The 13,932-nt window shown below is 35.7% G+C and overlaps 1 protein-coding gene across 4 annotated transcripts; it reads left to right on the forward strand.

The window, feature by feature from the left end:
* Positions 1 to 326: 326 nt before the first annotated feature.
* LOC147556320 (pumilio homolog 5-like) lies at positions 327 to 9,659 on the forward strand. Of its 4 annotated transcripts, none has more exons than XM_086664172.1 (11): positions 327 to 505; positions 2,569 to 2,619; positions 4,025 to 4,671; positions 4,924 to 6,314; positions 6,419 to 6,560; positions 6,705 to 6,812; positions 6,939 to 7,151; positions 7,260 to 7,370; positions 8,206 to 8,400; positions 8,916 to 9,087; positions 9,312 to 9,659. In XM_086664172.1, the coding sequence occupies exons 3-11, from the start codon at positions 4,087 to 4,089 to the stop codon at positions 9,335 to 9,337; spliced, it is 2,943 nt and encodes a 980-aa protein (XP_086520298.1). In that variant the 5' UTR covers positions 327 to 505; positions 2,569 to 2,619; positions 4,025 to 4,086; the 3' UTR covers positions 9,338 to 9,659. The 4 variants fall into 4 exon arrangements, with proteins under 4 accessions (XP_086520298.1, XP_086520299.1, XP_086520297.1 ...); XM_086664171.1 differs by lacking the exon at positions 327 to 505 and adding an exon at positions 1,557 to 1,737; XM_086664173.1 differs by lacking the exon at positions 2,569 to 2,619 and having other exon boundaries at positions 358 to 505.
* The last annotated feature ends 4,273 nt before the right edge of the window (positions 9,660 to 13,932 follow it).

Raw genomic sequence — 13,932 nt, forward strand, 5'->3', positions numbered from 1 at the left:
AGTGTTCATTTTAGTGCAGCAAATATTGTGTATCTATTATGACGAACCACTATTTCTTTGTGCAAGGAAAATGTATGTGAAAAATGATTTTGAGAGATAGAACTCAAATTAGTGTTTCAGTCGAGCTAGCGGTCGCATACGTTTATGTGATAAAGTTAGAGGTAAAATTATTATGACATATTTCATAAAATTCAAATTGAAAATTAGTCAGGAATCTCATTGTAACGTTTGCAGTCAAACTTATTCATTGATGACTCCTACCATACTTAAACACCGCACATAGAAATTCTGACTACACCATGACACGACAAAAATTTGATAAAACCTATTTAGTGAGATTCTCTAAATGGTACAATCATCAATAAACCTTTTCTTTATAAGTTCTCAAAATATTATTCTGAGTGGCTCTACCTTTGTGGAAAAACAACTTTTTTCCTCTCTTATTTCTTCTCTCCAAGGCTCTTCACTCTAGCTTTTCTTCGTATAGGAGGTCTCTGCTGTACGGGTGAGATTACATAACCTTGACTCCATTTTTACTATGAAATCCTATGATTTATGAGACCTTTTTATTTCTTTTCAGATTTTCAATTTTATGATGTATTGGGGTTTTGACTGATCCTGACCTTTTTGTTGTTTTTACTATTCACTTGATTTCTTCTAAAGATACTTGTTAGATCAAACTGATGTTTGAAATCGATCTAGTTGTAGATTTTTGTGTGAAATAAATAAATACAGGAAAACGATCTAGCAAGAGAAATCTTAGGCAGATTTGTGAGGGAATCATAAATCGGCGATTGGGGTTAATTTGTAACTTCTTCTTGATTTGTATCCTAAATCAGGAGGAAATTCCGGATGTTGATTTGAAATTTTCTCCCAAATTTGTCTGGGATTTCCTTGCTTTATCACTATTGATAAATACAGAAACAAGTTTTAACGTATTTTGTAAGAATCTGTATCGAATGAGCTCAAATTGCAACCTATTTGATTTTGAATCTATCCAATGATAGTTACAGATGTATTGACATAAATCGATAAATTTCTTGAGTCACGGTAAAAAAGTCGATGAAACTTATTTTAATGATGTTCTCTATATAACTTATATACAAGAATTCATTGTGATTCTAGATTTACAAACAGGCGGACCAGAAATTCTGATTACATAAAAAGAAAAACAAAAATTTCGATAAAACCTATTTAACTATGATTTTCTATATATTAGGGTATCAATTTTGGGTGAGCGAGATTGCATAATCAAGTCATCTAGATCAAGGGTCATAAAAAAGTCAAATCAAATCTAACGGTTCATGATAGCTCTAGAGTTTAAGAATAATTTTGCCCTATAATTTCATCCAACAATTTGATGTATTTTTTTCGTTGAACTTCCAACAATTTGATGTTGGTCAATTTTTTATTTGACCCCCTAAAAGAATTGAATAATTTGTCCCAAAATATTATGCATAAGATTAGTTGGTTAATCACTATTAAGAATTAGGGGTGTTATTGTCATTCTAATTAATAACAAATTACTAATAAACCATTTGTTTTTTTATAAGCTCAAAACCTTACTCTGAGTCTGAGATAGTTTTTTAACAAGTCTTTGAGCAAAAAGGAAAAGAAGTCTCTTTTTCTCTCTCTCTAGTTTTTCTTTTTATTACTTTCTTCTCTCTCTCTCTCTAAAACTCTCTTCCTAATAAGAACTTTGTCTTCATCTAAGCTCTGGAGTTCTCTGTTTTACTGGTGAGATTTTATAATCTCTTTCTTTCATATTTTTTTTACTGTACAAAGTTATGACTTTTATTAAGAATTTGATTATTTGTTTAAATTCTTACAAACTTCATTATGTTTTAGGGTTTTGGTTGAATTTGATGTTTAGATAACTTTATGTTGTTCAATTTGTTAGTTAATAGCTATATTTTCATCAATTGTTATTGAAAGTTCTTTCCTTGAATTTGATGATTTTGGTTGAATTGGCAAGTTTGATTAATGTTCTATGTTTATAATTAGTCAAAGGGTGCTAATTTTTTTCTTTCTTTTGTTGCTATTAATAGATGTTTTTAAATGAATAAACAAGGTTTTGGGTTTATATAGTCCAAGAAAACTTTCTGCTAGAATGTACTAGTTCTTTAGAGAGTCCACCAAAAAGGAAAATTCACATTTTGTTAGGAAAGTTTCTTTGTTTTGATAGTTCATGGACTTGGCTTTGGAAGCCATTGAATATAGATGCTAGGTTCACAAAAAATTTGACAAATTTTTTGCCGAAATGACGTGGCAAAATTCTTTTCAAACTTTGGCTGAATCTAGACCGTTCTCTTTAGGAGCGAATTATGTTTTAACACTCAGGATTCAGTCAGAGTTTGAAAAGAGACTTGCCACATCATTTCAACAAAAAAATTGTCAAATTTTTTTGTGAACTGAGCATTTCCCATTCACAAATGCGAAAATTCACGGTTCATCATGCATATAATAATAAATATTTAGTTTAATTCAGAATGAGTCTATTTATAAAATATTTTAATTTCCGAAAAGATAATTATTACATGCAAAAAACTGATAAACTTTTTTTTTCAGAAAACTTGGCGGAAGACCAAATTTCCGGGTTGTCTTGGTTATCATTTGAAGGTAATATTTTTTTAGGTTCGAGCTCCCTATGCAAACTTGTGGAAAATATGCGAACTGTGCAAACCATACATTTATGTGCGAATTTTTGCAAACCTTACATAATGAGTTGAAGCCTACAAAAATTGATGAATTTTATTTGACAAAAGAAAATTAGGGGCATGGAGTTTTTGCCATTTTCCATACTTTTTATTTGAAAACGGAAAATTTCCAAATTCAATACTTTTAATCGGGTCATGCATAAGTTCAATGTTTGAATTGAATTTGTGCTTGAAATGAAATTATCTGTTCGTATTTCTATGTGCATGTTTGCGACACGGAACCTAGGCAAACATAAACATTAGGTTTGTTATGACATGAAATGAAATCGAAGCAAACATAAATATTAGTTCCATTATTCAATTAGAAAAACAAATCCACAATGGCTTTTCAAGAAGAACCATTGTGGATTTCATCATGTCATGCAAAATATGTAGAAATCTACTATTACCTAGCCAAATGTTGGTTATACTTTATCGACAATAATAACTTGTTTCTCGTGATATTCTGTTTGCAGTGTTTATTTAGCATTTTCATAAATATAAGTTGGTAAATCAGTGGTGGACCCACATAGAGACAACTAGGCTTGTGCCCCACCTAGACCAGACTTTCCCTTCAAATTTGTTTTTGTGGAAACTCTCAAATTCGTGTTCTTCCTAATGCTCTGCTCATTCTTCCACTTGGCCAATACCTTATGGGCCACATGGAGCCGATCCATGGTGCATGACACTTCTGCGCGTGATATTCCAACTGTGGTTCATCTTCAAGAAAAATCAAATTGTTTTAAATTTTCTCAAATTTGTAAGATTTATGAAAACTGCATTTTATGTTTAACTTGATATTCACTCAGGATGACAGTTAAAGTAACTAAAGTGACTTTCCTTAGTGGTTCTTGCAGCGGAAATGACGTTTGTACTTAGAAATGTTTACCTATAGTTTTACTTAATGATGTGAAACCTTTATGACATAAGACGTAATGACAATTTTTCTGTATGAAACTCCATAAATTTGAGTATGTGATGAGAAAGAGTGCCATATCACTTAGTCAAACTCTAGGTAAACGTTGTTTTGAAGTATATGTAACTTTGCCCATCATGGAAAATCAAATCTTCTACATCTTTGTGCACGTAACCTTGGAGGAATGTAAAATAGGAGTTCAAAATAGAACGAGTCTGGACTGGAATAATTTCCCAGTAGTTTTACAATATACAAACCAATGTCTTGTTTTTCTAGATTGTCTTACACTGATCGCTAATTTCCTGGTTAATATCTTATGCACCCGCTATATATAATTTGTTTCTTATATGAAATAGCTGAAGTTTTAAATGTGATATTGGCAATAGATATGACATTGTTTCAATGCTTCCAGGAGAATAAGTAAAGGCTGTTACTAGTTTGAGCTTTGAAGGAACTTACCTTTCTCCGTCGATTATGGCAACCGAGAGTCTAATGAGAGTTATGGAAACTACTGGACATGATAAATGGCTGAAATCTGAGGAGTCATCATCATCACAACATAATAGGGCCTCAGAGGAGTTAGAAATGCTCCTGAAGGAGCATAAATTTCTTGGAAGTGGAAGGGAAGCAGTCCCTAATAGAAGTGGAAGTGCACCACCAACTATGGAGGGCTCATTAGCGGCCATAGAGAACGTTGTAGCTAAGAGAAACTCCAATGAGGACACAAGCTTGGCAAACTTGAACAAAGCGCGGGTACAGTTGGAATCTGAGGAACTATCTCGTGCGGATCCAGCCTACTTGGCGTACTACCGTTCCAATGTTAATTTGAACCCAAGGCTTCCTCCCCCTCTTATCTCGCACGAGAATCAACGTTTAGTGCGCCAAGTTGGCGGATCCTTGCAATTATCTAGTGCTGCACTTTCTACTCATGAAGAGGAACCGGAGGATGATAAAACAACTGCATATATTGATCTTGCTGAAGGGCCTGATATGATTTCTTTGGAAGATTTGGGGGCTTCCTTGCTAGGACGCCATAAAAGCTTGGTAGATCTGATACAGGTATAATCTGAAGCCTAGTATATGCTGTGTTACACTGTTATTGATCGTCTTTACTAGCCCGTAGGGATGCCATCTTGGTGTCTAACTTTCTGTTCATACATCGAGTCTTAATGTAGTCGTAGTACTTCACTATATCTTTATCGATTAACTGAGAAATTATATTTACATCATAGAGTTTGTAAACTTTGTATTCTTGATTTAAGTCAGAAATTATTCACTAATTCAGTTTTGGATCACGTCTTTCATTTGCAGGAAGACTTCCCTCGTACTCCATCTCCTGTATATAATCAGTCTCGCTCATCAAGTCATGTTGCATCAGAGGAAGGAGTTGATCCTGAGAGCCTTTCCAACTCCTTACCTGATCCTTCTGTCGAAACTTCAGACACAAAAGAGTTAAATGTGACTTCTATCACCAATGCTGCAAGTAAACCTACTTTACCTGAAATTGATGTGGGTTATGTGCAAAATAGAGATACTCAATCTGTTCTGAGTATCTCATCTCTGGAGAGGACATCAAGCTCGCTGTCTGATCGGAAAGGGAAGTCGATTAGTCCAGATACCCTTTTGGAAGATGGTAGCTTAATCAGTGGTACAAGTATGGCTGATTCAGATGTTACTTCTATTGAATCTGAAATGAAAGTTCTAAATATCGATAATTCGCCATCTAACTTGGGCAACAGATATCAGCAAAACTTGCAGCATGCTCAGCAGACTAATTTGCATCCACAACGAGGTGGTGATACCTATCAAGTTCTAGGGATTCAGTCCCATGTGCTAACTCAATTAGTGGATCAACCATATCATGGATATCCTTTTGGGATTAGCCCTAGTCCCATATATGCAACCCAAACACCGTTCATGGGTTCAGCAAGTACTTTTTATCCTAACTTGCAAACTTCAGCCGTATTTGCTCCACCATACAACTTAGCTGGATATGGTCTGAATTCTGCATTTCATCCTCCCGTCATAGCTGGATATCCTCCCCAAGTCGCTATTCCAGTTGCTTTTGATAATACTGGTACTCCAAATTTTGATGCTCGTCCCTCTGGTGTTCCAACTGGTGGAGGCTTTGTGCCTGGAGTTGATCTACAACATGCATATGGGTTTTATGGACAACCCGGGTTAGTGGTACCGCCTTTTACCGATCCTTATATGCACTACATTCAGCATTGTCCTGACGAAGCATATAATGCATTGAATCAGTCTAACCCACTTGTATCCGGAGGCGGTGTTATTGGGAGCCATCCACATAATGGGGCTCTTGTAGCTGCATATTCAGCTGATCAGCAACCATTACTTCAAACAAGTGGAGCTTTTAGCCTTCCAAACGAGAGAAACACCATGTTTACCTACCCGAGTTATTATGGTAGTCCTCCAAATGTGGATGTTTCAATGCATTTCCCTACCCCACCTCTTCTTAGTCCCATAATGCCAGGCTCTCCAATGAGTAGAATCAGTCCTTCAGGGAGCAGAAATGAGATGAGGTTTTCGCCAAGTTCCAGTCAGAATTCAGGATGGCCAAGACAAAGAGGACCTACCAAGTTTGACAATCCCAGAGCATATTCATATCTTGAAGACTTGAAATCAAATACAGGACGAAAATTCGAGTTATCTGATATCGCTGAATGTATTGTTCCATTCAGGTAAGCGTCTGATATATCTATTTTCGCAGTGAATTACATCATTCACCAATTTGAAATATATAATAAGTACTAAAATGTGATTTTTCTTTCGTGTTTGGTCACAGTGCTGATCAGCATGGAAGTCGGTTCATTCAGCAAAAGTTGGAAACTTGTGGAGTTGAAGAGAAGGCATCTGTTTTCAAAGAAATTCTTCCTCATGCTTTTAAGTTAATGAGTGATGTTTTTGGAAATTATGTTATTCAAAAGGTATTTACCGTAACTATTCATTCTTTTTTTCAATTTTGGCAATACTTGTATCTTGGGTGGATTAGGTATAGAAATCCATTATCTTAGTGGATTTTTCCATTCTTTTTATGAGATCATATTGACTATGAACTTGTATTTATGCAGTTTTTCGAGCATGGGAGCACTGAACAGAGAAAGGAGCTTGCTGACCAACTTGCTGGTCATATTTTGCCTTTAAGTATGCAGATGTACGGTTGTCGTGTAATCCAGAAGGTATCTCAAATTTTCGTACAACATAACGCATTTCATTTATGTTTCAGAACTGTTAGCAGGAAGACACTCGAACAACGGACACTAGTAATTATCAAACTAATTAAGCTACCTATATGTTTGGTGCAGGCTCTTGAGGTTATCGGGATCGACCAGAAAATAGAGCTTGTCAATGAGCTTGATGGACATGTATTGAGATGCGTCCGCGATCAAAATGGGAACCATGTGATACAGAAGTGTATAGAGTGTGTACCTTCTGATAAAATTGAATTTATAATCTCTGCTTTTCACGGTCAAGTAGGAAGTCTCTCTACTCATCCTTATGGTTGTCGTGTCATACAGGTGAAAATGAAATGCTTTTAGGACTCTCTTTCTCTCTTTTTTCATATGTTTTCCTGTTTCTTTTGGCGCCTAATCATAAATCTGATTATCAACTCTGATTTTGGATAGAGAGTGCTTGAGTTCTGTACGGATGAGCAGCAAAGTCAATCTATCGTGGATGAGATCTTGGAGTCTGCGTGTGTGCTAGCACAAGACCAGTATGGGAATTATGTTACACAGGTTAGTGTCCTTTTTCCTTTCTATCCTGTAATATTACTCACCTACTTTGTGATGTTTAATAAGGTAAGAGTACCAAGAGAAGAATGAAACCAGTAGGAAGAAGAATCTAACTCGAAAGAGAAAACTTATACTACCTAGATTTGTTTCTAATGTTTATCTAGTTCCCTACTTTCTTTAGTTTCTACCTTTTATATGTTTCCATAGTTTATGGGATACATATATGATATATGATGTTAGGTGAACCAGATTAATGTAGTGAAAATCATCGATAATCAAATTCTTTTATGTTTTCTGATAAGCTTCATGTTGGTTGTTATAAAGAAAAGCAAAAGTAAACTAATTAAGAAAAAGAAGCGAACATTCCATACCGTGTGCCTCAACTTTCACTCGTTGAACAACTACGCCTTCACCTTCAATCTAGATCTAGAGTGAGATATTTGATAAATGCATGTCAATTGTACCAAGGATTCCCTCTTCTCCCTCAGTACTCTAATTGCTTTAGGGATATGTACTACAGAATATTTACTTTTACACTTCAATTCTATTTGCATAAGTCAGCCGATATGTTATCGTCCGTCAACATTTTCTTTTCGCATATTGTGTTAGTTAGATTCTGTAAAATTCGGATTACACCTCTGCCGCCTCAAGGCTACTCTTCTCCAAAGTAAACTGCCTCAAGGCAAAAAGTTTTTTTTTTTTTTTTTTTGTAAATATGTTAATAGACTTTGCATCTTATTGTCCTTCTCTCTCTTCTATTTTTCTGTTCAACCCATTAATCACGTGCTGATTTTCTTTGTTGATACTGAATTACTAAAAGTAAACCTTTTCTTTGCAGCATGTATTGGAGAGGGGAAAGCCTCAGGAAAGGTCCAAACTCATCCACAAATTAGCAGGGAAAGTCATACAAATGAGCCACCATAAGTTCGCCTCAAATGTTGTCGAGAAGTGCTTGCAATATGGTGATACTGCTGAGAGAGATTTGTTGGTAGAGGAGGTTGTGGGCCAGACAGAAGGAAATGACAATTTACTGGTAAGCCAAGAAAGATTACTTCTGATAAGATATTTGTAATCGTAATTTTAATGATATTGTGAGTAGAAGGACCTCGAAATAGCTCCTCATTCCCCTTATTATTGTGTTAGTGACTGACATGCCTCTCATTTTTGCTTGTCTTGTACCTATTTAACTGTCCTGCGGTGAGACTTAGAACTCGTTACCATTGATTTTTGGAGCAAAAATTTTGCTCGATTTTTGTTGATTTATATTGCAAGGACTTGAGTTCGAGACTTGGGTCTCGGATAAGGCCAACCTCGAGCTAGAGAGAACTCGGCCATTATCTATGTATTTGTAAGCTTCTCCTTCTCTGGAAAATTCTTTACCAAGAGAAGAGTTCACCTTACTCCGTTAAAGTTATGGCCTAGTGCATGTAAATACCTAATCATAGCATGAACTTCATCCCCATCAAAAAGTACTGTGGATTTCATTGTAATCGCGAGTTATATTTTTTAATGGAGCTGGTTACCTTTTTTTCTGGTTTTCTGTTCTAGATCATGATGAAAGATCAATTTGCAAATTATGTGGTTCAAAAGATCCTCGAGATATGCAACGATAATCAACGAGAAATTTTACTCAGTCGTATAAGGATACATCTAGATGCTTTGAGGAAATACACTTATGGGAAACATATTGTTCTTCGGTTTGAGCAACTAGTTGGCGAAGGTGCGATCATCTCTTCTTTCAGTCTGCATTTTGTTAGTTTCTTGCTTATGCTTTCATATCATGAAACCCTTTAGCAGAATGAATGAAAGATATTTAGTTCATTTCAAATCCGATCTTGTGAATTTCTTTATTCTTTGATTTCCAGTTTTCCCTATTTGAAAGAAAATTTGGGATTTGATTGGTTTAGTGTAAAAATGTTAATTGTCATGTTTTCCTTTATGCAGAGGAAATTCCAGCTTCGGAGACCTGAGGGTCGGTCGAATTCACATCTGAAAAAAACTGATGATTTTTTGTGACATAAAGAACAACAAACATAACAGCATACCTTTGAGCCTTTCTGACATTTGAAGGGTAAAAATTTGCAAGAATTCTGGGGAGTTAGAAGTAAATCTTTCATTTTGAACTATAAAAAGTTTAGAAGTTAAAAAAATATCTGTAATATATTGAAGTCTTGTTTTATGTTTGTGTTGGTGACTGTAAAGGATTTAGAAATGGTTGTTTTAGTTAAAAATTTAGGGTTCTGAACTAGTTTCATCCCTTTGGGTTGTTTTATAATAATCTTATGTTTCTGAGTTTGTGTTGTTTCTCTGGTTTAGGAATTGAGTTTACGATTTCTCTCTTCTTGTCTAGATTAAGACAGAGTTTCGGTTTGAAGTAGAAAACTTACCTTTCTCTGATTTACGGAGGGATAGACAATAAGTAGGGAAGTGAACACTGACTTATCAGTAGTCCTTTCGGATTAATCGAGTTAGACAAAAATAAAAAGAAAATCAGGGATAAGAAGATGAATTTGTAGTCGAGGCGAGAATAAATTCTCTTTCCTTAACACATATACACTTCTATATCTGAAAGCAGACAAACCTTTAGAAGTAATATGAGCTCTTTGACTGATGCAATTTGATCTTCTAGACATTTGAATATGATTTCACTCGGATGCTTCTTTCTTCGGAATTCTAGACACACTAGAACATTTTTTAAATCAGAATTACATCCAGACACACTTGGAATACTGATTTTAGAAAAGAATGAACGGAATGAAAAATGAAATTGATTTAGATTGTTTAAGTAGTTAGGAATCGGATATGCAAAAGTGCCTTTTGGGGTCAAATGACACATCCCTTCAAAATGGAGGACTTAAACTGAAACTTTTGGTCCAATTTGGTGTAGAAATGCTTGCCCCTAGATCTATACCGAATTCAACTCAACAAATGAAGAAATCGGCCGTTAGATGAAGGTTAGGCATTATCCCACCCTTAGCCTGAAGTGGGTGGAACGCCCATCGTCGCGTCCTCGCGGATCCAGCAATCCTGGTGGCGTTTCACCAAGATCCTGAAGGATCTAGCGTGCGACCGTCAGATACGCTCGGTTGAACGCGAGCTTTTCGGAACTAGATGTGCTCGGTTAGACCAAATGCTCCCCAACTAGCTTTGCCCTTTTGGCGTTTTGGTCCCTATGTTAACCGAACATCGTCCAAACTTTAACTTGAGTTTTACATTTATCAGGCATCAGATTCGAGTGATTCTTGGCTCTTAATTTAAGAGCTAGACGAAATGAACGCAGTGGCGCACTCCGTTTTTTAGTTTGACGAATCGGGGCGAGCCAAAATTGGATCCATTCCAACAATCCCTCGCATGAATGAAAATTCGAGGTTTACTATGATATATGTGTGCGTACTATACTGACATACTGAAACTCGCAAAGCTCATATGCGGAACTTGGCTGCATCGGAAGAAGGTAGTCTTACGACTTTGAACCATTCCTAGTGAGTAACTACAAGGTCTACAAGGACAACAGTGAACTTTTCGTCTTGGTAATTAATCAAATAGCTATCACACAACTAATCCTTTACCTACTTAGGTTCTTGGTTGTGTTCATTTTGACCTTGAACAATCCCGATTTCGTTTGTGCTTTAGAGAAGTCGACCTAGACGACCTTCCTATAGAACCGGCACCGACTCATACACATATAGGTTATCCGTAATAAGGTATCCTGCTATACCTCACGTTAGAATCAAGTTCTAAGAATACTCTGAATATTAACTAATAATGCCAAAAGAAATTGGCACCGATTCGCCAAATAATTTTTTTTTTAGAAACTCGAATTTTAATTCATATGTAGGAATTCAATCCAATACATTACATGGTTTGAGACTTTTGACACTTTTGAGCACCACGTGAGATTTACAAAAGTAAATACAACATGAGACTTACAAAAGTAAGTCTAACATGAAGCTAAAGGAGTACAACATTACAATAAGGTCTTAAACTTTATTATACTTGAATATGTGTAGGAACGATGAACCAAGTAAAAGTTGTTGATTGTTTGGTCTTCTTGATTCAATAAGTTGTTTTCCTCTTAATTTAATTGATGTTGTTCAATCTTCTTTTTCGTTTTCTTTCTTTTTCTTCATCAATGTTTTAGCCACATCTGAATTGGAAGAAGTAGATGAACCAACAAAGACAAAAAAAACCCTAAATTAAATTGTTTGATTGACAAACTTTTGTACTTGAAGAAAACTACTAAATCAAACAATTACTTTAACTAATTGAAGCGACTAGATCTGATGATGGCTTTTCAAGAATGAAAGGATGTTCTTCTTCCCATACCCAAAGTTTCTCTCCTTTATCTACTCCAAAAGATGAAAATTATATGGACAAACTAACTAAAAACGTAAATGGGCAACTTCCACTATGAACGTGAGAGGGATTAGGCGAAAGGAAAACCCTTCGCGAAGAAAACTTGACCTCCGATAGACGTTCTCTCTTATTCGCCAAATAGCATGTATAATAAAATACCCAAAAAATCAACTCTTCACACTTGATTATAAAATTGAAAAGAATAGAGAGGCAGAGAAATTGGTTGAATTATATCTCGAGGGGTTGATAGCCACTTAATATATAATAAGAAAGCATCTTACCCCATGAGATGCATCCATTAAGAATGGGCATGACACCCATTTATCTTTGCTGTTTGACGATGGGCGTTGGGCAATTACCATCTCTCATGTCTGGATATTTTGAGTTTTTTCCTAAGGGAAGACTCAATTCTTGTCTTAAGATGATATGGCATCATTTAGAGCATCTTCCGTGCAACACGCAATTTTAGAAACTCTGAATGTTACATACTCCTATTACTTTTAGAGTTTTTTCTTAAAAACTCTCTCCAATGCGACACTTTATTTGGATCTCTAAGATGATGTTTTGATAGTGGAATAGAGATATCTCAAGAGGACACTCTGTTTCTAGAGTGTCCTCTTGAGATATCTCTAACCGTCCAACTCATCAATATTTGATTTTTCAACCAATAGAAATCGAGTCTTCTATATTTTCTAAATAACTAATTATTTATTTGTAAAAATAACCATGCCACATAGGTCAATAAGATAAGTTTAGAGTTTTGCATTGGAGACACAAACAAATTGAGGGCCTCTATTTTTGCCACGTAGAAGTGAGAGTCTCAATTAGAACTTGACAAATAGCACAGATATAGATTTCTTTGAATTTTGCATTGGAGATGGTCTTACTTCTAAGACGTCTATCAAAGAAACTCAATAATTAAGATTTCTATGGAATATCTCAATTGACTACTCAATATTAAATACAAAACTACTCATTTACAAAATGACACTTAATGTCTGTTTGATATGTTAGAATGTTTGAGTAAGAAAATCAACTTTTTTATGATGGGAAAGAAAACAATTTTCTTTACTTTCAAAATTCAAATTTAAGTGTTTGTTAAAACTGCAAGAAATTGGGGGGGGGGGGGGGGGGGGGGGGTGCCTTTAAAATGAAGTATATTTATTGGTTTTTTAAGGTGTGCTTTTAAAATAGAAAACGACTTTCTCACGATTGTACCATTATCAAACAGTGGAAAATCGATTTTCTCACATAATTTTCTCACGTATCAAACGGACCCTTAAGTAACTTTAAAATTTCCCAAGTGTTGCATTGGAGATGTCTTTTGAATGGAGGATCTCAATAGTGACATCTAAAAAAGAGAATCTCAACTGAGACTTGACACATAGGATAATCTGACTTTTTGAGTTCTGCAGAGGAGATGCTCTTGGTTAGAGTTTCTGAATGCCGATGAACTAGACTAGTGTTGCCTTTGAGTTTTTTTTTTGCCAGCGCTTTGCGGAAAGCTAAATATTTAACGGGATGTGAAATTTTAAAGGGAATATGTAGAATTTTAGAAATTTTCCGGGGAAATAAAACCCTCCACCTCACCTCACTCTCTCTCCACCTTACCTCTCTCTCCCTCCACCTCACCTCTCTGTCTTCTCTGACAGGAATTTTCCTGCCGTCGACCTGTCGGAGAAGAGAGAGAGAGTGGTGGGGAGAGAGAATATGAGGTGGAGAGAGAAGTGAGGTGGAGAGAGAGAGAGAGAGGTGAGGTGGAGAAGCTATTTTGCTTTCCCAAAAATAAAATTGTCAAACAAAATTGACCAATTTTTTACCAAGTCTTTACACCCCGAAAACTATTTTGCTTTCTCCAAAGCGCTGGCCTTTTTTTTTGGTTGTTGAAATGCCTTTGAGATACTTGATTACTGCTTCATTAGCACCTTCACTTATCAGAAGTTTTAAGTTCCTCGAGATAGCCCACTTAACTCTTCGGGACCAGAGTCACTAGAGCGTGCTTTCGTTATAATTGTTTTCCTAAAAACAAACCCATTGTTATTGTCATGTGATACTGAGCCGATGGGAGTATCCTCTTTTTTTTTTCGTTGAACGATGGGAGTATCCTCTTGTAAAATAGTAAAAGAAACATCACCATTCATGATTCATCTTGAGCTTGGTTGTCTGAAGCCTGCCAAAACCTTGATGAGGATTTTATCATCCGAAACTA

The sequence above is a fragment of the Eschscholzia californica genome, unplaced genomic scaffold (assembly GCF_041429995.1).
Source record: "Eschscholzia californica isolate CP2 unplaced genomic scaffold, dmEscCali1.0.p SCAF_2, whole genome shotgun sequence".
Lineage (NCBI taxonomy): Eukaryota > Viridiplantae > Streptophyta > Magnoliopsida > Ranunculales > Papaveraceae > Eschscholzia > Eschscholzia californica.

Bases quoted from the DNA above. Each gene is read 5' to 3' on its own strand.
- LOC147556320 (XM_086664172.1), top strand. From the start codon at position 4,087: ATGGCAACCGAGAGTCTAATGAGAGTTATGGAAACTACTGGACATGAT. The intron at 6,561-6,704 runs GTATTTACCGTA...GTATTTATGCAG, and splicing joins GAAATTATGTTATTCAAAAG to TTTTTCGAGCATGGGAGCAC. The intron at 6,813-6,938 runs GTATCTCAAATT...TGTTTGGTGCAG, and splicing joins GTTGTCGTGTAATCCAGAAG to GCTCTTGAGGTTATCGGGAT.